The sequence below is a fragment of the Mustela nigripes genome, chromosome 9 (genome assembly GCF_022355385.1).
Source record: "Mustela nigripes isolate SB6536 chromosome 9, MUSNIG.SB6536, whole genome shotgun sequence".
NCBI classification, from domain to species: Eukaryota; Metazoa; Chordata; class Mammalia; order Carnivora; family Mustelidae; genus Mustela; species Mustela nigripes.
The window spans coordinates 19,073,683-19,098,797 of record NC_081565.1 but is presented as its reverse complement, the minus strand read 5'-3'; the positions used below and the strand labels follow the sequence as shown (position 1 = coordinate 19,098,797).

Here is a 25,115-nt window from a genome sequence, read left to right as displayed (position 1 = left end):
GCCAAGTACTTACCTAGCACCTCCTCTAGTTGTCTCCAGTCCTCCAAATCGGATCCTCAAACCTGGCTCTCCCCCACTATTTCCCGTCTTAGCAAATGGAAACACCATCCCACCCAGTTACACAAGCCAGAAGCTTGGGCAGCACCTTGGCCATCACTCCCCCCACCCCCACCCAATCCCTATAATCCATTCTGTCCCCTGATCCTGTCAAGATCACCTCCTACAGAGCTCTCAGACTCACCTAGTGCTCTTAATCCTGCACTACCTTTGCTCTAGCCAGCATCCTCTCTTGCCTGGACCATTGCAGTAGCCACCTAATGATCTCCTTAATCTTCATCCTCATCCTCCATCTGAAGACTCAGCAATATTGTCCTGTTCCCAGGACAGAGTATGGTCCTAAGACCCCTGCCTCCATACCCCACTAGCTCTCCTAATCCATCTCTTTTCTCTGGTCCCCCTCAGTCTCTCCCTGCTCTAGCCATTCCACATTGCTCCAACCACAGGGCTTTGTTATACTCATCTCTCTGCCAGGGTCCTCTTTCCTTCCCTTTACCTAGTTAACTCCTAACTGTCCTTCAGGCATTAGCTCAGCCTTGACCTCATCAGGGAAATCTCAGATCTCCTAATGAGGTCAGATTCTCCCTTGTATAATAGGTTTTCACAGGACTGAACACCTTTACTTTGAAACACTTAGCCTAGCTCCAGTTTTCCATTTGTTTTCATGATTGTTTCATTAATATCTGTCTCCCCCACTACACTATAATCTCCACGGTGGCAAGGATACCCTCCGTTTTTGTTTACTAGTGTATTTGCAGAGCTGGTGCTCAGTACTTGTTGACTGAATGGAAAGAAGGAAAAGAGCGAGGCTGGGAGAACAATATGATAAAAAAATATCCGTCCACCCATCCATTCACCTATGCTTCCAACCATGTACCCACCCATCACCCATTCACCCACTGATCCAACCATCCACCCACCCACTCACCCCTCCATTACCCACCCACCCATTCATGCATGCTTCTAAGCATCATTCATGCAGGCAATGTTTACTGAGCACCTACTTTGTCCTAGAACCTATGTCAACCTCTGGGATAGATCCAAAGTTTCATGAAACACACCTTTGTCATCACCCTTGTATCTCTCTGCTTCCCTGCAGCCTCTCCCCTAGCACGTCTACGTCCTCCGACTCCTTAAAAGCTCCTGCAGCCAAGTCTCTCTTGTTTACAGTGCAGAGAGGTTAGGTAACTAGCCAAGGAACATGCAGTGGCTCACAGCAACCCTGAACTTAGGACCAAAGTCCCAGCCATGCTGGCGAGTTAGTCTCTGCAGCGGGGGTCATGCAGCATGATGGGGAAAACAGGCTTTGGATCTGATCCCTTCCTGGCGACCATGGGCAGGTTGCTGACCTCTCTGACAACCCTTAACGTGGACCTGAGGCTAGTCCCTCCTACCTGGCAGAAGATGGTGAGGAGGGAAGGAAACACGGCTTGCACCCTGCTCAGCCCTGCGCCTGGCACACAGTAAGGACGCTGGCAGTGGCTATTATGTCATAGCAAGGGGTTACCATGTGACCTTAGGAAGAGATGCCTCTGCCCTTTCCTCCCAGCATGTGTCAGTCACCTCGCCCTGATGGGTTAGAAGTGGCTCCTGAGCAGGTAGTGGTAGGCAAGTCCTACTTTAAGCCGACCTGACAGAAAGAACTCTGGGTCATGTCACAATCTGGTACTAGCCTAATGCCTTCTCCACCGTGCATCGGGGCCTGCACCATTCACAGAGCCCAAAGTTGGAGGATTTCACGTCTGTGTTTTAAGTGCGACTGGAACCACATGATCAAGCTCGAGCTGTTCTCAGTGGTACTGCTGCTCCTGTTTCACAGATGGGCAAACCGAGATTCAGAGACAAGGGACTGCTCGGCAAAATTAGGAATTTAGTCTGAACTGGTCTCCACGCAAGGGAAACACTCATTCTAGAAAACATGGCATAGCTCCATTGTCATTTGCTAACTGGGATTTTTAGAAGATCTTCAAAATGGACATAACCCTGGGACCAAGCAGTTTAAATGACCAAGGCTATTAGCACATCACATGGGCAAAGATGTACTAACGATATTCATCTCTGCATTTTTTATGACAGCAAGAGATTGGCCCTCAAAATACAGACTATCCACCCCATGGAATTGCTTGCATGCATTAGGAATGACTTGTGGAGGGAGAGATGAGGAGCTGGGAAGATATTCATGTCTATTAAGTTGCAAAAAAAAGCAGGTTACCCTAGCATTTGTAGAGTACTATTCCATTTTCATTTGCATATTACATTTGCACACATGCATATAGAAAAGTGCAGTTATCTGGATAATAAGTAAATTTTTCTGTTTTTGCTTTCATATTTGCTGATTTTTCTGCATTGAACATTACAACTTATATAATTCAAATCATTTAAAATTTTAAATTATAGGCTTTATGGATTTTAATCTTAAAAAAAAAAAACACCCTCCACTCCCCATCTCCCACCAGAAGGTGGGATATTCAGCTCCCTGTGGGGTGGGGTCGGGGGAGATCAGTCTCACCCTCTCCTGCAGACTCTCCCGATTCGGAATCCTGGCTGTCAGCAGCCCGCGGGTCCCACTCCAGCGGCTGAAGGCACTGCTGGGCCAGCCGGAAGTCTTCCAGGAGCTCGGGGCTGGTGGCATTGGGAAAGGCCCCCTCTTGTCCCCCGCTCCCCTCAGCATCCTTTTCCTCTTCAGCCCAGGCCCAGCGCCGCCGCTGGGGCACCCTCCTCAGGCCTAGCTCGGGCCAGCGCACCTCTGTCCTGGAGCTGGCCATGGGACCTAGCCTGGGCTTCACCTGGGCCACCTCATCTTCAGGAGACAGAGCTGCCACTGCGGGCGCCTCGGTCACCGCCAGCTTCTCTCAGTACCGGTCATCCTACCTGCTGCCTGTGGGAGACACAATAAGGGACAGCATCATTCTTTCAGTCCCCTCCCAGCGTCGAGCAGGGTACCAACAGGAATGCTGGGATGCGACAGCCCTGGAGCACCTGCTGGCTCCAGCCCGCGGAAGCAGTGTGACCTTGGGCGAGTCACATCACTTTCTGTCTCTTTAACAAAATCAGGAGCTCAATTACTTGAGCTGGCAAGAGCTCTGGGTCCGGGGGTGTGCTAGGGATTGTCACTGTGTCCCAGGCTCCATGCATGGGTGCTGGGACAGAGAGCCCAGGAGGGAGCAGACAAATAGGCAGCGACTACCAATTAAGGTGAGCATGACAGGGACACATGGGGACACTGTGGGAGGGGGCACAATAGGCTTAGGGAGCAGGCAAGGCTTAGTCTAGGGGCCACTTCCGCTGGGAGCCTTCCCTAACCCCCAATGGGTAAGAATGCAAACTCGGAGGGGGGTGAAGAAAACATTCCAGCACTCCAAATAATTGAAAACAGGTACTCAAACCAACACACACTCACACACACACACATTCAGAGCAGCACTATTTGCAACAGCCCAAGGGGGGAAATGGTCCAAATGTGGATGGGCACATCCATGTGGATGCATGGATAAACACTGTGGGGTACACATGAGACCTAACAGTGCTCAGCCACAGAAAAGAAAGAAGGGCTGGGACTCACCACCATGGGGACGAACCTGAACAACATTAGGAGAGGAGAAAGAAGCCAGGCACAGAAGGTCACTTGTAGTAGGATTCTGTTTCTATGAAATACCCAGAACAGGTAAATCAATCGAGATGGAGAGCCAGCTGGCAGTTCCCAGGGGCTAGGGGAGGCAGGATGGGGAGTGACTGTTTCATGGGTATGAGGTTTCCTTGAGGGGTGCTGCAAATGTTTTGGAACTGGATACAGGTCGTGGTTGTACAACACTATACATATGCTAAATGAATTGTTCCTTTAAAAATCGTTAATTTCATGGCATGTTAATTTCACCTAAATTTAAAAAGAGAGAGAGAGCATGTCCAGGCAGGGGCGTCCCAAGCACCATGGAGGCAGGAGGGAGCGACCCAGCAGTGGTGTCCCCCATAACTGTGGGGTGGGACAAGGCCTCCACTCTGACAGTGGAGCGTGGGCAAGGAGAGATGGTGGCCAGAACCAGGAGGGCCTCTCGGGTCCCCTTCAGCACATCCCGCCCTTGGGACAGCACACCAGAGCTGCTGCTGAGAAGTTTCTTTTTGACTGCTTGGGGAGGAGGAGCCAGAAGAGGGAGTCTGGCTGCAGAAGGACCTTCTTCCTTCCATTTCCTCTTCCTTTTCCTCTTTTCCTTCACTCTCTCTCATCTCCCATCACCTTTCTTTCCCAGCCCTGTGCTATGGCCAACACTTCCCAAGCCCCCAGCCCACAGAGCAGCAGCATGGACCCTCCCAGAAGCCCAGGTTCGCTCATACAAAAACTTGGCTCTGCAGGGGGGAAAACTGAGGCCCAGATAGCAGCGGTCCTGAACCCAAAGCCACCCATTGGGCAAGATAAGGCTGGGGTCAGGCCCGGGCTCTTCCCTCCATACTGGGGAGACAGTGGTCTATAATCCTAGGCCTCCCTGAGGACAGATAGGTCTGTGTCTCTGCAGCCTCAAGAACACTTAGGGCCTTGGTGAGGGCCTTGATTTACACAGTTGAGAAAAGTCAGCAGGCAACTATTCCTGGATCAAAAGTTCCCGGGGGAACAGTGCATCACTAGGAAGGCTGCAGCCTTCTCAAGGACTGGGGTGGGGACAGGGAGGGAATCACATTGCTTGGCCTCTGGCGGCAACTTCTGTGCCTGCAGCAGGCCTGGAGGGAGGGGTGGCTCATGCCCTCCCAACCCCCAGAATTGCCCCCTACCACAGATGCTGTGCCCGCTCTGTGCCAGCCTGCATGTTCTCCACCTGCCCTCAACCCAAAAAGGGAAGCAGGTTGCAGGAAAAGTATTTTTCAGAAGAGAAAACTGAAGCGTGGCCTTGGAACAGTGACTTGGCCAAGATGATCCAGCTGGTTAGCAACAGAGCAAGATCTGAAACTATTCATCTGGGCCAGTCATCTCCAATTTTCTGTCACAACACTCACCAGAAACCTGTATTTACTCTCATCTCCTCCCTCTACAGATATCTTGATACCTTTACATATATGTATCCTCGTGCTAGTGTATAAGAAAAAAATACAGGTATTAGGAAAAATATATCCAAGATAACTTTTTTAAAAAGATGGAAATAAATAAATAAATAAATCTTTTAAGGAGAAGCTCTAATCCTTGCTTCCCATACCCTCTGGGGGGCCTGCACCCTTCTCGGGAATCCCTGCCAGTGGGCCTGTAGCTCGAGTGTTCTTAAGAATTCTCTAAAAATACAGGGGCGCCTGGGAGACTCGGTTGTTAAAGCACCTGCCTTCAGCTCAGGTCATGGTCTCAGGGTCCTGGGATCGAGTCCCGAATTGGGCTCCCTGCTCAGTGGGGAGCCTGCTTCTCCTCTGCCTGCCTCTCCCCCTGCTTGTGCTCTTTCTCTCTGACAAAGAAATAAACTCCTTAAAATAAAAAAAGTCCCTAAGAAAGCAGATTCCTAGGTTGACCCCAAGAGAGCCAGACTCAGTGGCCCTGGGATAGGGCCCAGGAATCGGCATTTAAGTGAACACAGCAGGTAAGGCCCACACTCTAGGGCGGGGTAGGCCTTCCGGGCCCTGCTACTTGGGGAGGTGTGGGAGGTGCTAAGAGCCGCTTTTCTCTTCCTGAAATCTCCACAGAGGAAGGGGCTGGGGAGGCATGTGGTTTTTTGACTTTTTAAAGGGCTTTTTTTCTAGCCATGCCGCAAAGCTGGAGGCCCAATCACAGGCGCCTCTGGGTGCACAAAGAGGAACATCCTGTCTCCTGGGATGACTCAGTCCTTGCTGAAACTTGGTGCACTGCAAGCAGAGGCAGCTGTGGCCACCAGCTGGAGTTGTGCGCATGCTCCCCAGGCCCTGAAACCTGTGAGCCCCCGCCCCCCACCAGGGTGGGGGGCAGGGCCTCTCTGTCTTCTATACAAGCCATGGCCCTCAGGGCCATGGAGCCCAGGGCCCAGCCCCCCCCCCTCCGTCAGTGGGTCACTCAACAAACACACTCCGGGGCCAATTACAGCCCATCCTCAGGCTGGGATGAGGACACGCCCTCGCTGTGTCCTCATGCTTGCGGCCAAGAAAGAGAAGTCGCAGAGTAGGTGGAGACCAGGTTCCAGGTCTGGTGCTCTTGCTTCATCGGCAACGGCTGTGCTGAACCTCCCCTCACGGGAAGATGCGGAGAGCACCGCCCCCCAGCTCTGGCTTCTGCAAGGGAATTACTGCCCCGTGAGCATGGGCTGGGTAGTGGCTGAATGAACTTTGAGGTTCCTGGTTGACCGTGACCCCCAAGGGCAACAGCTTCAGAGCTGTTCACTCCCTCCTCCATCCTGAGGACCCATTGCAGAGTCACCAAGATGTATACTGAACACCAAGTGCGTGCAAATTAATTTTAAAAAACTTATGACCTTCCACTGTGTGCCAAGCCCTCTGAAGACGTTAAAAATACTAATATGGGCCAAAGAGTCCCAAAGTTTCAACTTGGGGGCTGGGTAACAATACAGAGGGATATATGAAGGAACTATGAAACTGGGCAAAGAGGATCTGGGGGGAGAAGAATGGGGAAAGGCATTACAGGCAGACAGAACAGCATAGACAAAGGCACTGAGGTCTGAACCTGAACGTATGAAGGGAACTTGACAGCTACAGCCTGGGCTTCTTGAATGGCAGTCAAAGGCTCGGCTGCTCCTGAAAGTTAGTGGGGATGGGTGAAGGCCCTAGCCATATGAACTGGGTCCTGAACCCGAAAAAGCCCCGTGAGCACTAAATCCTCAGAGGCACTGGGCTGTTAGGATAAGGGTCCCCACCTGCCTTCAAGAACCTAACCCCCAGGGAAGCACGGACCACTCCCTCCTCCTTTTGTATGGCTCCTCTCTCCCCACCACTGGCTCTGCCTCCAGCACTCCCAAGGGACTTAGAGCCCCTTCTGGTCTCTTTCTCCCATTCCCGAGTGGGTCTGCATCGCCCACCCCCTACAGGGCTTCTCTGGCCCCCCTCAGCTGCTCCAAAATGAGGTCCCCTGTCTTTGTGGCTCAATCTCTTAGGCTGTCCTATGCCAACCGCCACCATGCAGCCTGGCTTTGCCTCCCCATGCCTTCTGGAGCCCACTTCCAATCCAGCCAGGGTTGTGCAGGGGGCCGGCCCCCTTTCTGCTCCCACCTCAACCCTGACGTCTTCCAGATGAGAAAACGGAGTCGTAGAGAGGTGGCTGGCTCTCACAAGACCTTGGGGACAGGAAGGGCAGCTCAGGGATTCAACCCCAGGGGCTATGACTCTGAAACCAAGTCCATGAGACTTGTGGGGAGGATGAGAGGAAGGGGAAGGAAGAGTCTCCATAGCAAGTGACTGGGCCCCTCCAAAAAGGCTGAGCTCAGAACCCCAAACTCAGCTGCCCTCCCTGAGCAGCTGGTTGGGCACAGACCTACTGTTCTCAAGGGGTTCCCGCGAAAAACTGGTCCCTTGGGGAAGCTCCAGCCCCTCCCCCCTCCAGATGTACCCCTCCTACCCCCAGCCCTCTCCTCACATCAGAGGCGGAGGAGAAAGAGGAAAGGTGCCCTGGCCGCTGCGGACTCTAGCCCCGCGGGCCTCAAGAACTCCCCTCGGGGTGTGGCAGATGGGGCCTCTCTTTTGTGAGGACCCCCACCCCCGTAGCCCCTCATCTGAGCATCATCTCTCAGACCCCTTAGCAGCCCGAGGACCAACTCTCCATGTGCTGATTAGGACGCCACAGGCATAGCGTGGGGACCAGCGCCCATCCAGGTCCCCAGAGGTCAGAATCAGGGCTCGGACGGGGATCCAGCGCCCGGAAGCTTGATGAAATCCCCTGAAAATCCACCCATGCCCCAGGTGCCAGATGCCCTAAACTGCGAAAGAAGTAGTAACAGCTGCCACAGCTGTAACTTCCTGGCTGGGCTGGTCCAGCTGCCCTGACTGTCCCAGAGAGTCTGTGACTGGCCAGTCCAGAGGGAAGGCGGCCTCCCCGGCCCGCCTGGCGCCCTTACCTCTCTCGGGCTCCACCACCATCCTGCTGGCCCAGGCTCAGGGGACCTGCCCATGAGGTCTTTGTTCCAAACCTAGGGAGCCCCCTGCCTCCATGGCGCCCTGGCCCGCCTCCAGGCCACTCTGCCAGCCCCGGCTGCTGCTGCTCACACACAAGCATCGCTCCCCACCTCTCCCCGCCCCTGCTGCGGCTGAGGCCGCCTCGCCTGGGCAGGAAGCGCCCAGCCTGATTTCCTACAAGTGTTTGTCAGAAGGAGGGGGTTTGTCTGCGTGCTGCCTGAGAGTCAGCGGGAGGAGCTTAACCCCTTGCAGGCCCTCTGCGGGTCTGGCTGCCCTGGCAAAGGACTCCTGGGGACTCCCCAAGTCAGGGATCGGGACCATCTGGGCCAAAGTACTGACTGAGGAGACCGAAGTCCGGAGAAGGTCAGCGGTTTGGCGAAAGTCACACACAGCATGCCGAGCCTGGAAGGAAGCCTCCAGCAGCTTCGACCTTCTAGGAGCTTTTTCTGCAGCCTCTCCCCTCAAGGGCATGGCCTGGGCTAAGGCTCTCTCCGTCACCAGGCCTCTGGGCCCATCTGTAGAATGGGAGCTCAGACCAGATGCTCCCGGCCGGCTCTGACTTTCTGTCCCATCTACCACTGTGCAACCCAACATCTTAGGGAGGCTGCAGCCAGACCTGCCATCCCACCCACTGTCCTCACCCCCAAGCTGGGCCTGTAGCTACTGTGAGATTTTATAGGCAGCACTGGAGGTGGGGGATTGACTGATGAGCCGAATTTCTCCTGTTGTCCCCAAGACTTCTCAGAGGGCAAGCTCCCTTTTCCCAAGCTTCCATCACCCCATTCGTTCATTAGACAGGTACTTGCTGAGCTATTCTGCCGGGCGCTTGCCAAGGTGTTGGGAACACGGCAAGATACAGGACAGGCTGAGTCCTTGCTCCACTCTCCACAGAAACACAGGACAACATAAAACAAATGTGGAGGGAGGTAAGGACCGGACCCACAAGGGTGGGTTGGAGTGGAGATGGTGATCCTGATGCCTGAGGCCCATCCAGACCAACGGTCTCCAGGCATCAGCAATTTGAAAGTGTCCCAGCTGATTGGGATATGTGGCCCAGGTCGAGAATCTGTAGGTCAGAGAGTAGTGGGTTGGAGAGGAGGGTTTGGGGATGGCTAGGAAGGTCTCAGTGAGAAGGTGACATTCAAACAAGGGGCTGAAGGAAGAGAGGGGCAGGAGTGAGCCCCAGAAAGAGCTGGAAGCAGAGTCTTCTGGTAGGGCAACGGCAAAGGGCAAGGTGGGAACCAGCGGGGCCATCCCTGGGAACAGCAAGGCTGTGTACCCAGAGCAGAGGGAACCAGGCGGGAGAGGCAGGAGCAGGGGTGGAGGGGCAGGCTCGGGGTCTGGGCCCCCCATGCCTCCCCAGCTGTTTTTTCATCTGTAAGACAAGGATAAGCAGGACTGCTGCCACGATTGCCGGAGGCCACTCCAGCTACGTGCAGAGCTGGGGGCCCTGGAACACGAGTGAGTGAATGAACAGCTTTTTTCAAGGTCAGTTTGTGAGTATGTGGCAAAGCCAGGGCTAGAACCTGGTGCCCTCATCACATCAGTCAACCCATCCCTCCCCCCACTCCTTGCCTTCTTCCCACATCTGGGTGGCGAGGCTCTACCAGCAGCCCCTAGCCCAGCGTGGAGCAGAGCCAAACCCTAACGAGGCCCCTCCCCATCAGCTCTGGTGACCGTGTGGGTCTTTGTGTGAGGGGCGGGCTCCCCTGACGGGCCTGTCGCTCACTCACCCTCCCTCCCCGGTCATTAACCCAGGGAGCCCCGCCATCAACCCAGCAACACCAGGTGGCTGCCGCAGCCTGGCACGCCCCACGGCCCCTGGATCCCCCTAAACCTAACTAAGACCCAACTGTCATTCTGGACCTTTTCCTCTCTTACACCCCAGAAACCCATCCATCATTGATTCCTCAGTCTCCCCAGAACCCGCCCCACCCCTGCATCCGTGCAAGGCTCCTGCAACAGCCTCTCCCGGGAAGCCCTGGGGTCCTTCCAATGCATACACTGCACCACTCGCATGGTTCCAAACAGAAGTGTGCAAACGTGGTCCATCTGGGCTTAAAAACCCTCCACTCCTGCCCCACTGCTCGCCCATGAGGGAGGCGCCTCTCCAGCCTCCCCCCCCCCCCCCCCCCCCCCCACCGCTCTCCCCCCTCCTCAGCAGTGCGCTCCTTGCTGATGCTAGGACAAACGCATGGCGCTCCCCTTCATCATCCGACCCCACTTCTTCCTGGGAATTTGTAGGCCACCTACGGATCTCAGCCCCACAGAACCCTTTGGGAATTAGACTTCTGATCTTTTTGGCACTTGAGAGCTCCCAGCACCCAGCAACAGCGCCTGCCACACGGCAAAAGCACAGCAGATACATGCTGGGTCATCTACTGACTCTCGCTTGTCGCCCAAGGCTGGCTGTGGCCCTCACATCCCTGGCAGACTGGTGTGACGTCCCCATTTTAAAGGTGGGTAAACAGAGCCTAGGAGAGCCTGAGAGACTTACCTGCTGTCACAAAGCTGGGGAGTTCCGGTGAAGATTGACGCATACAAAGGTCCGCCTCTTAACAGCAAAGCTGGGAGCCTACAGCACTGAGGCCTGCAGGGATAACAAGTACCTGTGCGTGATGGAATTGGCAGTGGAGCTTGCTGTCCACTAACTGCAAGTCCCTAAGCCAATGTTCTACCTCGATAATGAATCTCTGGTTCCACACAGAGCCTTTCACCAGCTTTTCTAAACGGCTCTCCGGTCCTTGAACCAGATGCTTTACGAAATAGCCTTAGGGAGTGGGCAGGACAGGAGTGAGAGAGCATTTACCGGTTAGGAAACTGAGGCCCAAAGATGGGGAAGGGATTAGTTCCCAGTCAACCAAAATGAAAACGAACAACAACAAGATCCTTTGGCCCCCAGGCTTGAGTACTTTTACCAGAAACAAGCCCACATCCTGTTGCAGGGGCACAAACCTGCCTTCCGGCCCACAGGGGCCCAGCGAACCTCTGGCCACTCATTCTCTCTAGCTCTTGGGTCCTGATGCTCCGGCACAGTGACGCCGTCCCCACCCACCCTCCCCCTGCCCACCACTCAGCCATCCCCTCTGGCCTCACTCCACATCCCCTCCTGAGCCCCATCTAAGGGCTCAGCTTGGGAGCCTTGAATGGAAGGTCGGTCTGCCTTGCTTCAAGCCTTCCAGTGCAGCCCAGGACATGCCCCGGGACTGAACACAACATCCTGGGGCCCAGAGGTACAGGGGGGCCACGAGGCTACCCACCCACTGGGGGAAAGCACGGGCTGATTGGCAACTTCAGAATTCATGGTGGCTCCCTTCCTTGGGAAAATCAGTGAAAACCCTCCCTAAGGTCACCCACTCCTCGGCCCACATTGCTGATTTTACCCTCTAGTGAAAATCCACAGGGAGTCTGGGGGGGCAGGTAAGGATTGCAGGAGCTGGCCAAGAAGAACTGGGGAAGGGGAGACCCAAGTTAGAGCCTGAGTCATAATGCACAAGGGCCTTCCCTGCTCTTAGCTTGGGAAACTTGGGGCTTAATGAGATTATCTCTGAGGTTATCAGAAATGACCTTCTAGCGCTAAATCTGCAGGTTCTTGATTCTACTTGCCTACACAGGTAGAAATACCAGGGTAATGGGAGGCTAGAGGGTACAGGGGTTTATGGAACATGTGCTCCGTGTGCAGAGACGTCCAGGTTCTCATTAAAAGCTGTGTGGCCATGAGCAAGCAGCTCAATCTCTCTGAACCCCAGATTCTTTCTCTGTAAAACAAGGGGCAATACTGATTTCACAGAATCATTGGGATGATAAATGAGACTACGTCGTACCTAACGTCCTGGCCCATGGCCCAGCTGGCACAGAGCTCATGAATAAATGACTTTGGCCAGATCTGTGAAACGCCCATATGGCCTGCTCCCCCACAGGACTGAATTTAATTTTCCTGGCTCCGGAGCTTCCCTAATACCAGCCACAACCCTCACTTTGGGTCTTGCCCAGAAAAGGGGATGGCTAACTGTCCCAAGGCAGAGAGAAACGCTGCCATTTCCTTGTGACCTTCTTCCCTATGGGTCCCCATCGATTCTAGGGGTCACCAATCCATTAGTGAAGTAGGGGAGGAGGCAGGCCTTCCTCCACCAACCAAAACATGGGTTATAAAGAGGATGTGGCCATATGGTGGAAAATACACCCATGCACACACACTTGCACACAGAGACACCCACACTCTTAAATTCACGCTCCATGAAGAGAGTCCAACAACAACAAAGATACCTCGGTGCCAGGAATGCATTGCTAACATTACAGTACAATTTTATTGTGCACCTATTACTGAAGCCCGTCGCATGGATTCGGACGTCATTATTTGATCTTCGTGCCGATTCAAGGAGGCAGGAATTAGTATCCCCTTCCACAGGAGAGGAAGCTGGCTTTGAACCAGGCTGTCTGAATCCAGACAGTATGGTCTTCATCATTTGCGACTGAACCTTGCAGTAAGTGAAAAGACTGAAAACGACCTCAGTGTCCAGTAGCAGGGGATCATGGAAACAAATCGTGACAGTTTCCACTCAAAGGTATTTTACGCAGCTAGTATTCGTTCTACTGTGGCCGAAGGCGCAGTCCCGTAGAAAAGTGTGATACGCTGAGTGAACAAACCAGTTATAAAATAATCTCTATCCCGTTTGAATCCCTTCAAGAAAAAATGAAAGGGTAAAATAGGGAGGAGGAGAGGGAATTGAGGGAGGGAGGGAGAGCGAGAGACGCTCCCAAATGCTTGCTTACAGTAATTAGCAGCAAGTAGCACGACGGCAGGCAAGTTTACTTTCTCCTTATGTATATTTTGGAAAAATAATAGTTGCTTTACAAAAAAGAGTAAAATAAATATGTACTATTCTTTTTTAAGATCCTGATTTTTAAAAAATATTTTATTTATGTATTTATTTGCGGGGAGGGGGGGAGAGCACGTGAGCAGGGGGAGGGGCAGAGGGAATCTCAAGCTGACTCCTAGCTGCACATAGAGCCATTATGCAACATGTGGAAACATAGGAAAATCACAAAAGGAAAGAAAGGGATCTTAGCCACTCTTCACATTTTGGGATATGGTGTGTGTTGTCTGATTGGATCCCTTGTCATCAGGCATTTAACAGATGAGGAAAGGCCCAGAGAGGTCATACAACTTGCCCAGAGTCACACAGCACATGATAGGCAGAGTTCGATTTGCATCCACAAGTAAAGCATTATCCTCCAAATGAATCCTTGACCTAGAGGGGCTGAGTGCAGCCTCCTGGACCCTGAGGTCCTTCCTGGTCCTTGGTCCTTGGCTGTGGACTCAAGACTCCGAGAAGACTGAAGACTCCAAGAAGACTGCCAGATGGGCATCACACTCGGCCTATATCGCCAGCCTCTGCCCCAGAACAGGGAAAGCTGGCAAGGGTCTAGGGGCTGGTGCAGGACCAGGCCTGGGAGAAAGGGATCACTCTTGACAACCGAACTGGCGTCTGGCTGGCACCTGGCCAGAAGCTGGGATAGTACACTGGAATGAAGGAGGCACCCAGGAATTAAAAATATAAGGGGTTGAGGCAGAAAGGCCTGGGTCCAGATCTGGTAGCCTTCTAAACTCCTCTGATATCCTCATCTCCAGAGGATAACACTTTCCTCAGGGGTGCGCCTATAAAGTAAGGGGATTATGTGTTTGCACCGTGCTTGCACATGTGCTAGCATACGGGAGGGGCTTGGAAAACTCAGGAGGGACACTGTTAGCCTCGTCCTGGCTCCCAGGTCAGCCTGTGCCTCTTCCAGTCACTTAGTGCCTGGCTCAGCCTCCCATCCCTTGGCCGCACACAGCTGGATAAATCTTCCCAGAGCATCATTCTGGTCAAGCCTTTCCCTGCTTAAAGAACACGGATGGCTGTTGTCACATTCAGGTAAAAGCCCAGACATCTTGGCCCCGGAATTCAGGCTCACACTGACCTGCTCCCAAGTCGTACAGCTGGGGCACTGCGTGACTCAACACAAGGGACCAGGAGCCTCCTCTCATACAGGTTTCCTTCCCCAAATCCCACACTTTGGGGGAACTGCAGCGGGGTGTGGGTCTTCTGGCCTGGCACCCCTGGAGCCCTCCTGCACAGTCAGAAACCACCCATCCTGCTGTCATACAGAGCAACGCTGGCCTTCCAGCCCACAACAGCCTTCATAGGCAGCTCTCTTAAAAAAAATAAAGAAAAGAAAACGCCCAATTTGTGGCCTGATCTGCCAAGTTCCATAGTATAAATACCCGTATGATGGCCAATTTCAAGGTACCAATGTGACTATCACTAGCACAGCCCTGGAAAGAGATGCACACGGTCAGCTCTCACAAGATGACTCACCCCTGCACATCCAGAAGGACGGACCAATTAACTCCCATGAAAAGCTGTGTGACCTCAGCTTAGTGACTTAAACTCTCTGAACCTTAGGCTTTTCCTATGTAAAATGAGAATAGCAGCACCCACTTCATGGCAACAATGTGAACACTAAATGCCAGAATCGAGGAATCAATGACACTGCACTCAACACCTGCTATGTCCAGGGCTCCATACTGGGAACCCAGAAAGTGACTGGTGACGAAAACTCCCACCCACCCAGACCTCAGTCACTGCAGTAAAATCCTTGGCGCCGTGGCTAGAAGACAGCAAGCAATAACCAATAACCGGTGTCAATGCTATTGTGACTTTCTTTCTTTGGGCCTGAGATTCCTCCTCTCCAAACGTGGAATGTGGGTTGAATGAAACTTTCTATGGTTCCACCTCACTTCAGCCTTAAAGCTGAACTGGAGTGGGTGTTACCATGCCCATTTCACAGAGGGGAAAACTGAGGCGTTCAGAATGCAAGCTGGGTTGGGGACTCACACCAAGGTCTTCTAACTCCCCGTGCCCAGATCTGTCCCACCTTCCAGGACCGAAGAAACATACAACGGACCTGGGATTTTTCTGGTGATTCAGCTGGATGCTTTAAAAAGATTTTCTTCCCACCCCCCTGATCTCCCCCCTCCACCCCCGGGGGTAAACTAAAATGTCCTTGGCAGGCACTAGTTTCCAAAATACACTCTCAGCATGAGGGCAGCAGTGCCCGGGAACATCCCCAGACTCGCTGCTAACCCCAACCCCAGTGCCTCTAGCAGAATGTGCGGGCTGGTGGGAGCTGATGAAATCCCTGTGCAAGAAGGGCTCACATCACATGTTTCAAACGCAAACCACTGGACTTTGGGAGACAAGGCCTCACGTGGGCACCTTCTCCCTCCTGCAGAAGAACTGAGACCGCCTGTGAGAATAAACTAAAAATGTCCCCCAAACACCATGGGGTCCATCCCCCTAAGCCAGACTCGGGCCCCCTCAAACAGATGGGCAGAGATTCTGTTTTCTTGACAAAACAAAACCAAGAACCAAAAAATAAAACCCACCAACTCTAGAGGCGGCGCCTGGAAAATTCTCTTGGGGAAGTCCCCGTAGGTGTCTAACCTCAGTTCTTCATGATTTGGTTTCCACAATTTCTTCTGTTCTAGAGGACAGAAACAATGTCTCTTTTTCTCTGCAACCTGTCTCGGCAACTCTTCTCAACTCCAAAATAGCCCGGGTTTGTTACCAACAACTTTCCTTTCCAACTTTATCACTGAGAAGCAGAAGCTTTTGAAACCTAGGTAATGATCCTCTCCAACCTGTCAGGGCTTTCGACAAAAGCCGGCAAAATGAACGGGGAAGAGTCTTGTCCCAGCTGGCACGCCGCCAGCGCCAGCCACATCACACTGGGGAGAGGCCAGCTCTGCGCCTTCCCTGCTGTGCGCTTCGGGCAAGACGCGCCCCCTCTCTGGGCCTCAGTCTCCCCATCCGTGTACCAAGAAAGGCTGGCCCGATTTCTCCGTCCATTCCAGTTCCTGCCGCAGTCGGAGCTGCCCACCCTCACTGCTGGCCTTTGCTCTCCCTCCCTCCCCCCCGCCAAAAAGAGGAAAGGAAACTTGCGTTAGGTGTCGGGGGAAGCCGTGCCGCTCCGAGTTGTCAGGCTGCGCGGGTTGTTGCCGGGAGAACGCAGCGCGCAGAAATCCCAGGACAGAGAAGTCCCACCTCCCCGGTAACCACAGCTACCCGGGCCACACCTCCAACCCAAACACAGCCCGAAGCCCCGCCAAGGACCACCCCCGGACTCCCTGGGGACCCCTCCCCGCCCAGAGACCAGCCCCAGCCGGAGCGAGCGAGAGGGAGAGAAAAAGCCAACGCCCCCATTGTGCGGAGGTGGAGACTGAGGCCGACGGCGGAGACCGCGGAACCCAGCAGCCGGCGAGGTTAGGACTGAACACTGACGGCGCGCCAGGGGCGCCCTCCCATTCCGGGAGTGCCGATCCGTCTGCTTCCCGCGCGCGTGGGGTTTCCACGTGGGAGAGGCCGAGAGCAGAGCAGTCCCTGTGGATCGGAGCCCATCGGCGCTGTCCGCTCTCCCCCCACCCCATTCCCCAGACCGAGAAACCGAGGCCCGGCGAGGGCCCAGCACCCGCCCGCGACCCACCGTGAGCCCCTCCCCGCGCCTCACCTGCTGGCTGTCTCCGCGCGCCGGTGGTTTCCTGGAGTTGAGCGGCAAACAAAGGCCTCCAATCCCGGCGCGGGGCGGGGCGGTGACTGTTTGCTTAATCCCCGAGGCGGGCCTGTGACGGGCGGGGAGGGCCCTGGGAGGCGGGGCCTCGGGAAGCTCCACCAATCGCAGAGAGCCGGCCGCCTGCGGCCCGCCCCCAGGGACTCCGCCCCCCCCCCCCCCCCAGCGCTGCAGAGCTTGCATCTGGGTTTGTGTCCCTCCTGGAACCCGCCCGAGGGCGTCTAGAAGCCTGAGGCCCAGAGCTAAGACTTTTGTGCAAGGTCGCATGGAGCCAGAGTGAGCAAGAAAGCCCAAACGTACGTAGCGGAAACGGAGTGCTTCATAACAGTCCTAAGAATCTTAATAAACTTTCCTTGAGCTCCTGCGTGTCAAGGACTGCTGTGCGCTCCTCCTGTGATCCGTCCTCTCCTGCGAGGTAGCTGGGTATTGGCGCTGCCCTCCAAGTCCACTCTCGTCCAGACCACGAGGAGCAAGCGGGGAAAACCCGGGTCTGCAGAGGGATCGCGACTTGCCCAGAGTCCCGCGGTGAGTGCAGGACAGAGAGATCCCTTGTCCCCTGACAGCTCGCCTTGAAGAGTGGCGGTGTAAAGTGTCGAACTGACCTCAGCTCCCCGTCCCAGTTCTGCCACTGGACTTCAGAGCTGCCGCGAGGAGGGGATAAAATAAACCCAGCGCCAAGCCCAGAAGAAAGAAATCAACGGCACTCACTTCAAGAGTTCCTCTACCAACCCTGTCTCATAAGGGGGTTAATAGGCCCCAAGGCAGGAAGAATTTTTCCTGGGGACCCGCGTCCAACTATGTTGCAGCCACTTCCTTATCCTCTTGGCAGATCCCTCTTCCCAGTTCCCCAGGGGGCCTGAGGCTCCTGCAGGTGCCCAGTAATGATCACAGCAGCCATTCCTGTTCACTAAAGGTATATTCCGTGCCAACGGCAAACTTTTTAGCCAGTCCTTATAATATCCTATAGGCTAGGTGAATACTATGCCCTCCATTTGAAACATGAAACTGAGGCTCAGAGAGGTTAAGTGACTTGCTCCAGATCACACAGCCAGGAAATCGTAGAGGTGGAATTTGATTCCAGATGTCAGACTCTGAAGTATGGACCCTTTGAGCGGGGTCTTGTTCTCTATCCTTGCACTCCTCACACTGGGCTGTTCTATCCCTCACCCTGTTTTCTCCCAGGCAAAGCAAGGTCCAGATAATTTGGAGACCAGCTCAGCACCTGCTTGGGCAGGCCCTGGCTCAGGCCAAAAACATGCACTCTTTCTGCCTTCTTCAATTAGCAGCAGACCCTGAGACCCTCCAGCAATACTGTCCCCACACCACCCCTGCCCTGATTCTGGCATCATGAATAAAGTGAGGGCCACAAGGGCGTGTGGCCAGGGTGAACCTCTGACCCCTCCCTGCTCCATTATTCAGAACTACCTTAACCCATGGTATTGGGTCCCTTCAGAAGACAGCAGGACACATGCTTGTCCTTGGCTTTATGATGTGGACTTCAAGTAGCCATGCATCCAAATTTAGCCTCTATTACCTGCTAACTCTGCAACTTTGGGCAAGAACTTGACCTTTCTAAGCCCACTGGCAAAGAAATTTTTTTAAAGTTTGTTTAAAATTCCACGAAAGGGGGACCCTAATGCCCAATGGACCACAGTCCCGGAGTCGAGCCAGAGAATTCTAGAAACGACAGCTCCTGAAACTCTTTCTTGTCCTAGTTTTTCAGAGTTCAACTGGGAGCAATGGGCAGCAGCGACTGGGAGCTTTCTTGCCTCGTGAAGTCGGAGCTTGTGGTCAGTTGGCTGGTTCAAGGCATGGATGGTCACGAGGTCACAACTTGCCCAGAGCTCACAGAGTTGGTTAGTGGCTGGGCTGAAATTCACTGTGGGCTGGTGATAGATGAAAACCTTTCAGTTCAGAACAAGATGCACAAGGACTCGAGACTGCAAAGGGTGTGGCGTTTCTAAGGCCAGAGGGCCCTTGGTTCACCATCATCATCATCTGGACTGTCATGGTCTTCCTGGGGCTGACCCTGAGCCTGATTCTGAGCCTGGTTCCTGGGGCCCACGCACAGTGTCCCAACCACTGTCAGAGGCAAGTAGCTGGATCCCCATTGAATTGTTTCCTGGGATGGTTGTAACAAATTATTACCAGTTCATGGCTCCAAGCAGCACTCATTTGTTCTCTTACAAAGGGATGTCAGAAGTCTAAAGTCGGTTTCACTGGGCTGTCCTCAAGATGTCAGGAGGGCAGGTCCCTTCCGCAGGATCCGAGGGGAGAATTTCTTTCCCTGACTTTTCAGTGTCTAGTAGCTGCCTGTATTCCTGGGCTGGTGGTCCCTCCCCCATCTTCAGAGCACATCCCAACCTCCACTTCCTTAGCCACAATACGGTTCCCTCCGCGCATCAAGTCTCCCTCTGCCTCCCTCTTCCAGGGATCCTTGGGATTACATGGGGCCTGCCCAGAAAATCAGCTCAACCTCCCCATCTGAATGCCTTAATCCCTTAGGCAAAGTCCCTTTGCCAGGTAAGGGAACATCCTCACATTGCCAGAACCTGGGTTATCTTTGAGGTCACGATTCGGCCTACCACACCCACTTCCCAGATAGGAATTTGGACCTAGAAAGGTGAGATCATTGACCCATGACCAGGCAGGATTTGGCATCTGATGCCTGGAGATCTAAGCCCTGATGACCAAGTGGGAGTTACTCCCTGCACGGGTATTAAGACTGAGGAGGGGCACAAAGAGTCCCCACTGGAGGGGCCGGGGCTTCAGGGATACGGGCTGCTTCAGAGGTCAAGTGGAATCCCAGGACCCTGGCCTCAGGTGGTCTCGTTGGGCTGGGGAGGGGAAAGGGTCAGCTAAAAGCAGGATCTGGCACATGTCTGCACATCAGCTGCCCCTAATCCTGCTCTGGCTGACCTCTGAACACAGGGCTGAACAAAGCAGGACTTCTCCAAGTCTTTTTGTACCAGAGAAATCCTGGGGTTGAAGGAAATGGGCCCTGGGGCTATGTAGCAGACCATTTTTTTTTTTTTTTTCTTTGCCTCTAACACCAGGCTGCAGCCACCTCCCAGGAGTTTGCCTGAAATCCCTGCCCTGCTTGGTTTCCTCCTTTTTCCCCTTCCTGATCCCCCCCCCCCCAAAAGGCAGGCCACCTCCCTGTATCTGAAAACATCCCTATTCAGTCCCATAACATACGTGTCTGTTTTAAGAGTATTTTCTGTGAACAACCTTCAAGTAAGGTGCTCCAAGATGTGGGTGTGGCTCATGTGCCCCGTGTAGCTGCTGTGTGTTGCACATGGGGGTGGGGGGCAGGGGGAGAGGCTAGTGGTGTGTGTTACTCTATTCTATCCGCCCCCCACTTTAGGTCAAGCTATCAAAACCCCAGCCACAAAGGCAGGCCACACAGCACGCTGGACACTCACCTTGTTCAGGTTTCTTTATTGAAAAATTAAAGTCATAAGCTCTGTATATAAATACACGGACATCGCGGGTCCCCTGCAAGGCCTCTGGGATAGGCTGGGGGCAGGGTGGGAAGCTGGGGTCTTGGGGTCCCCAGGGGTGACGAGAGGGAAATAAATAATAAATATTATGGGGGGAATAAGGAACCAGGAAGAAAGGGGGTGTGAATGGGGGGAGGTGCTTGACGCTTATTTGTGGCACTAAAGGTCCTGCGAGATGCCCCTGGTGGGGTCGTGTCAATGAATTCTCAGGTGGTCTTACAATGGATAAAGACTCAGACACCAGAGGACTGGCCAGGTCCTAGCTGGCCAGGGAACGGGGCCCAGTGGCCTCATCCAACCCAGGGGGACAGGCCCTGGCAGGCCTCAGGTGGACTTTCTCTCCTTCCCACCACTTGTACTGAGCGCCTACTGTGTACGCCAAGCATGGCACCGGATCCCGACCTGACCTTCTGTTTCCTCATCCGGCTCTCTTCTCCTGGTTCTGGGCCAGCGGGCCGGGAAAGAGTGGGGGGATGTCTTCCTGCGCCCCTGGCTATGCAGCCCTGGCCCTCCGGGAGCTGACTAGTACCAGGAGGGAGGAGGACCGGGGCCAGGGACTGGGCAGCAGCGGGAGGCCTCCGGGCCCCAGCCTCTAGAGCATCACATTGAACTCGGTGACCAGAAAGTCAATATAGTCTCGCTCCTTGGTCTTGAAGGCCTCTGCAATGATGCGCGCTGCCTCCCGGTGCTCCTTGCCCCGAAGGGTCAACCCGTTCACTTCCAGAATCACGTGGCCCACCTTGAGCTGCCCGGAGTTGTGGGCCGAACCGCCTCGCTGCAGGGGCGAGACACAGGGTAGGTAGGGGCGCTCGAGGCGGCTGAGGGCGAGGCTGGCCTGCCTTAGATACCCACCGGGTCAGGCCCAACCCCGCCAAGCAGGCTACAATCTGGGGGTCTACTGCCCTGACAAGGAAAATAGGCTCAGGGAGGGCAAAGGGCCTGGGTCTGCCTCTGGTGGCTGGTCATCCTTGGGGTGGGGGGTATGTGTGGGACAGAACCCTGGGGATGCCAAGAGAGGGGCCCTCGGGGGTAGGCAGAAATAGTCACGTGGGGCGCACGAAGATGTACCTGAATCGTGACGATCCGGGGCAGAGGCTGGCGGGTGTTGGCGCCACCCTCGATGGCAATGCCTAGGGTGGCCGCACTTTTCTTCACGCGGACCAGGGTGGACGTGGGCTCCAGGAGTCCAGGCTGTGAGCATGAGCAAGGAGACAAGTGTCTGAGGCCTTCTCCATGGATAGACCTTGCTCGGGTGTTGGGGGTGTGTGTGCTTGCACCGGGAGTGACATGCCACTGGGTCAGAAGGGCTCAGACGACAGCCCCGGGCTGGGCGCTGCCAGTGTGCTAGCACTAAGCTAAAAACAGGTGCCCACAGCTCTCTAACTGCCGAGGCTCAGGTTAAGGGGTCGGCCCGAGGCTGCCTGATGGTGGGGGTCCTGGGACTCGGACCCAGGCCTGACTGCCTCAGCCAGCATGCCGACTCAGTCCTGTGCTAGAAGTCCCTGAGGACTGGCTTTTAGCGCTTGGCTTATCAATGTCTGGCAAAGGTGAGACCTAAACTGGGCCTCCAGATTCCTGATATAGTGCTCACCCCCAGGACCCTCATCCTCCAGTGCTGGGGGCTCACTTTCTCCCTGCAGTGGGTACTTGTCAAGCTGAGCCCTGCTGGGGGACCTCCTGTTCCCCACCTGGGGCCTGCCCTCCCCTCAGTCCTCCGTATCCCCTCCTCCTCGCTCACCGGTTTGGTGGCCCCCTCTGTGGTCCTCTCGTTCCGAGGTGGCTCCTTGCTACTCCTGCTCTTGGTAGATGCCATCTGTCTGCCTCGGCCCGGGGCGCTGGCTTCCGCCTCACCGGCATCCACACCGCTGTCCTCGCTCAGGGTCTGCCCACTGTCCGAGAGCTGGGAGAGTGTGGAGGTTGCTGGGAGGGGAAACCGGAGGAGAGTGGGGGTTTATACCTCTGGGGTCCGGGTGGGCTTCCTGGAGGAGGTGGTGGAGCTACAAGCTGGAAGGCTGTGGGGATTCCCCAGGCATGGACTAGGGAGCAATGAAGGGATCACAGGGCTGGAGGGAGGCGAGACACCGTGCTACCTTTCCACCACTGGGATCTGCCCTTCCACCCAGGGCTTGGCCTCAAGGCCAACAGGTCTTCTGCTCTGACCACCCAGTTCTCTGTCCATGGCGTAATGATGAAAACAGAGGTCAAGAGGCAAACCCAGCCCACAGATATGGGTTATTATTATTTTTTAATTTGCATAATGCTCTCCAATTTTAATGATGAACTAACATATTCCAATTAAGGTATTTCACAGAAAAATTAAATTTCTAGCTTCTCAATAAAACAAGGGAAGGTTTACCCTCCCTTATCTGTACCCTCCACAACCCCAACTGGCCTGAGCTGAGCGGTGAGCACATGCCCTCATTCACCAGTCAAACCCGAGCTGCTTTGCTGTGTGTGTGAGGGCTGGGCCCCTGAATCTGGGACACTCTGGAGACCAGCAGGACAGGTCTGAATCCTTTCTGCCCAGCTTGAGCAACCCCAGCGAGTTACATAGCTTCCCTGAGCCTCCCTGGCTTTGTTCTAACATAGGAGCCACGATGCCCATCTAGCAGCATTATCATAAAGATTTTATTATTTGTGATGTGTAGAGTGAAGCCCACAGTTAACTGCTCCACAGTTAATGTTCTGTGACTCCGTTTTCCCGTCTGTAAAATGCGGACAACAGTAGCAGCTTTACGGGGCTGCTGGGAGGGTTAGATGAGGTGCTAATAGAGGCAGGGCCCCTAGAACCGTATCTGGTACACAGGAAACCCCGCACAACGGACACCTTTTATTCTTGTGTTCTGGGCTCAGGTGACACCTCGGGTTTCTCTCACCGCATCCGGCCTGTTGTCCCCTTAGCTGCCTTCCCTCCCTGAGCTCCTGAGCATGAGCACCCTGTAATCTGCATCCCAGTCTGCCCACTGTTTGGTATACAGCAGGCACTCAGTTCAGAGCCCGCAACCTGCCACCTTCCCTGACCACAGCGGGACCTATACATGACTTAAGCCACAAGATGGCAGCAGAATCCAGCGAGAGGCACCCAACTTGCTAAGGGAAGGGAGATCTAGAGCCAGATCTAGAGCCCGCCAAGGCTTCCGGCTTCCTGCGAGTGAAAAACCGGCTTTATACTGCTGTCCGCCCCGTCAGCTGGACACTGTCTGGAAGCTCTGGGGCCGCAGCCTCTGCAAGTTCGAGCCTGCAATCTGAGCCTGCAGGCCTCCCCCGGCACCCCTTCCCCCGCCCCCAGATCTGGAGACCTCCAGGGGTCCAGGGACAGTACTTTCCATGCCTGTCTTTCCCCCAGCATGCACCTTGTCCCAGACTCAGGGGATAGAGATCACAGAGGCCACCCCTGTCCTCAAGGAACCCCAGTCTCAGTGGGGAGATGGAGACTGTCGGGTGGCCAGGACCGGGGGCTCTGGGGCAGGAGCCCAATCCTCCCATCCTCCCAGCGACCCAGTGGGGCTGTCACCGAACCTCCATCCTGTGGCTTGTCCGTGGTAACGCAATTCTCAAGTGGCAGCGCTAGGGCTCACACCTGTGTCCACACGGACTCAGCACCCTGTTCCCGGGGCACTCGGACCCTGCACACGCTTCCACTCTAACTATGCCTGGATGCCCCCAAAACCAGCCGCGGGTGCTCCGAGCCCATCCCCCGCGGTGGCGGCCAGTACTCACTGCGGGTCTGGGGCAGCGCCCTCACTTCGTTCACGTCCGGCTCGCTGTCGGGCCGGTGCACCTCCACCATGACAAAGTGCTGGTTTGTGCCCACTGGGTCTGGCCGGCCGGAGGGGGAGGGTGGCGGGAGGCAGCCCCCCGCCAGCGTGGCCTCTGCGGGGGAGCTTTTCAGGTGTGGGGGTGACTGGACACGCGGGAAGGGGCCGATGGGGTGCTGGTTGACCAGGGCCAGGTGGGCGTCCAGGGGCCTCTTGGAGCCAGGGTTGGCGGGGGAGACAGAGGCATAAATGGGGGAGGAGGGCGAGTCTTGTGCTGAGGAGGCCCCCGGGACAGGCGCGGTCCCCGCTGGTGGGCTGTGGTTTCTGGGAGCCGAGAAGACGATGCCCGAGTGGGAAGACACAGAGGACGGTGGCTGGAGGTCCTCCTTCCCTGGCTTCCTCGGCGGGGCGTGCGGGCGGTTGTGGCCTTGGGCCAGAGGTGGGGCGGGAGGCGGCGGCTTGTAACTTGGCAGCCCCTCGGACGGGGCTTTGATGTCGTCCTGCCAAAAGACCCAACAGGAGTAGAAGGAGTCAGACCCCATGGCGGCTGGTCGAGGGGAGCCCCGAGCGGCCCAGGCTGCGGCTGGAATTCTGTCCCGCTCTATCAGCTCTCGGCCACGCTGCTCTGAATAATGCAACACCCCAGTGGAAAACTGCTCCCCCCGGCTCGGCAGCTGATAAGCGTCGGCATCCTGGCGGGCGTCTCTGGGGATGGCATCGTTACCTGTGGGAACTCAAGTTCTTGGCATCAGCCAGGCCTTGTCACAGGGAACAAGACTTAATTAGAGGTGGATGTGGAGAATGGAAGGAACAGAAAAAGCATTTCTTTGGCTTTTCTTTCTGGAAGATTATCGTGGCTACTAGAGGCAGGAGATGTGCAGGACTGGAGGGAGAGGGAACGGACAGAAGGGGACAGTCACATGGGCTCGGGGACTGTGTGGTCCTAGGCAAGGCACAGCTGGCCTCTTGGAGCGCCTCTCTGGGCAGTGGGCAAATCTGCACCTGCCTGGCAGGGGTGCGGGGGTGTGAGCAGCCCCATGCGTCATGTGTTGATGGGTGCCTGTGCCCAGCAGGTGCACAGAGAGCAGGAGCCCCAGATAGCATCATTGTTGTTACCCCCTGCCTA

The 25,115-nt window shown here is 55.1% G+C and overlaps 2 protein-coding genes across 8 annotated transcripts in view; both read right to left on the bottom strand.

The window, feature by feature from the left end:
* Window positions 1–16,747, bottom strand: part of AKNA (AT-hook transcription factor) — a 50,994-nt gene extending 34,247 nt beyond the window's left edge. For 2 of the 4 annotated variants that reach the window (XM_059410970.1, XM_059410973.1), the window contains exons 1-2: window positions 8,061–8,213; window positions 2,567–2,935 (exon numbers count right to left, since the gene is read on the bottom strand). In XM_059410970.1, coding sequence (XP_059266953.1) covers window positions 2,567–2,822 — 256 coding nt within the window. In that variant the 5' untranslated portion in view covers window positions 2,823–2,935; window positions 8,061–8,213. Of the gene's footprint in view, window positions 1–2,566; window positions 2,936–8,060; window positions 8,214–10,615; window positions 10,709–16,668 lie in introns of those variants that run through there. The other 2 variants (XM_059410971.1, XM_059410972.1) reach the window with 2 other exon arrangements.
* Window positions 16,748–20,149: 3,402 nt separating this feature from the next.
* Window positions 20,150–25,115, bottom strand: part of WHRN (whirlin) — an 89,243-nt gene continuing 84,277 nt past the window's right edge. For all 4 annotated transcript variants that reach the window (XM_059410966.1, XM_059410969.1, XM_059410967.1 and 1 more), the window contains 4 exons: window positions 23,952–24,489; window positions 21,970–22,151; window positions 21,300–21,422; window positions 20,150–21,006 (listed from right to left, as the gene is read on the bottom strand). In XM_059410966.1, coding sequence (XP_059266949.1) covers window positions 20,824–21,006; window positions 21,300–21,422; window positions 21,970–22,151; window positions 23,952–24,489 — 1,026 coding nt within the window. In that variant the 3' untranslated portion in view covers window positions 20,150–20,823. The remainder of the gene's footprint in view (window positions 21,007–21,299; window positions 21,423–21,969; window positions 22,152–23,951; window positions 24,490–25,115) is intronic.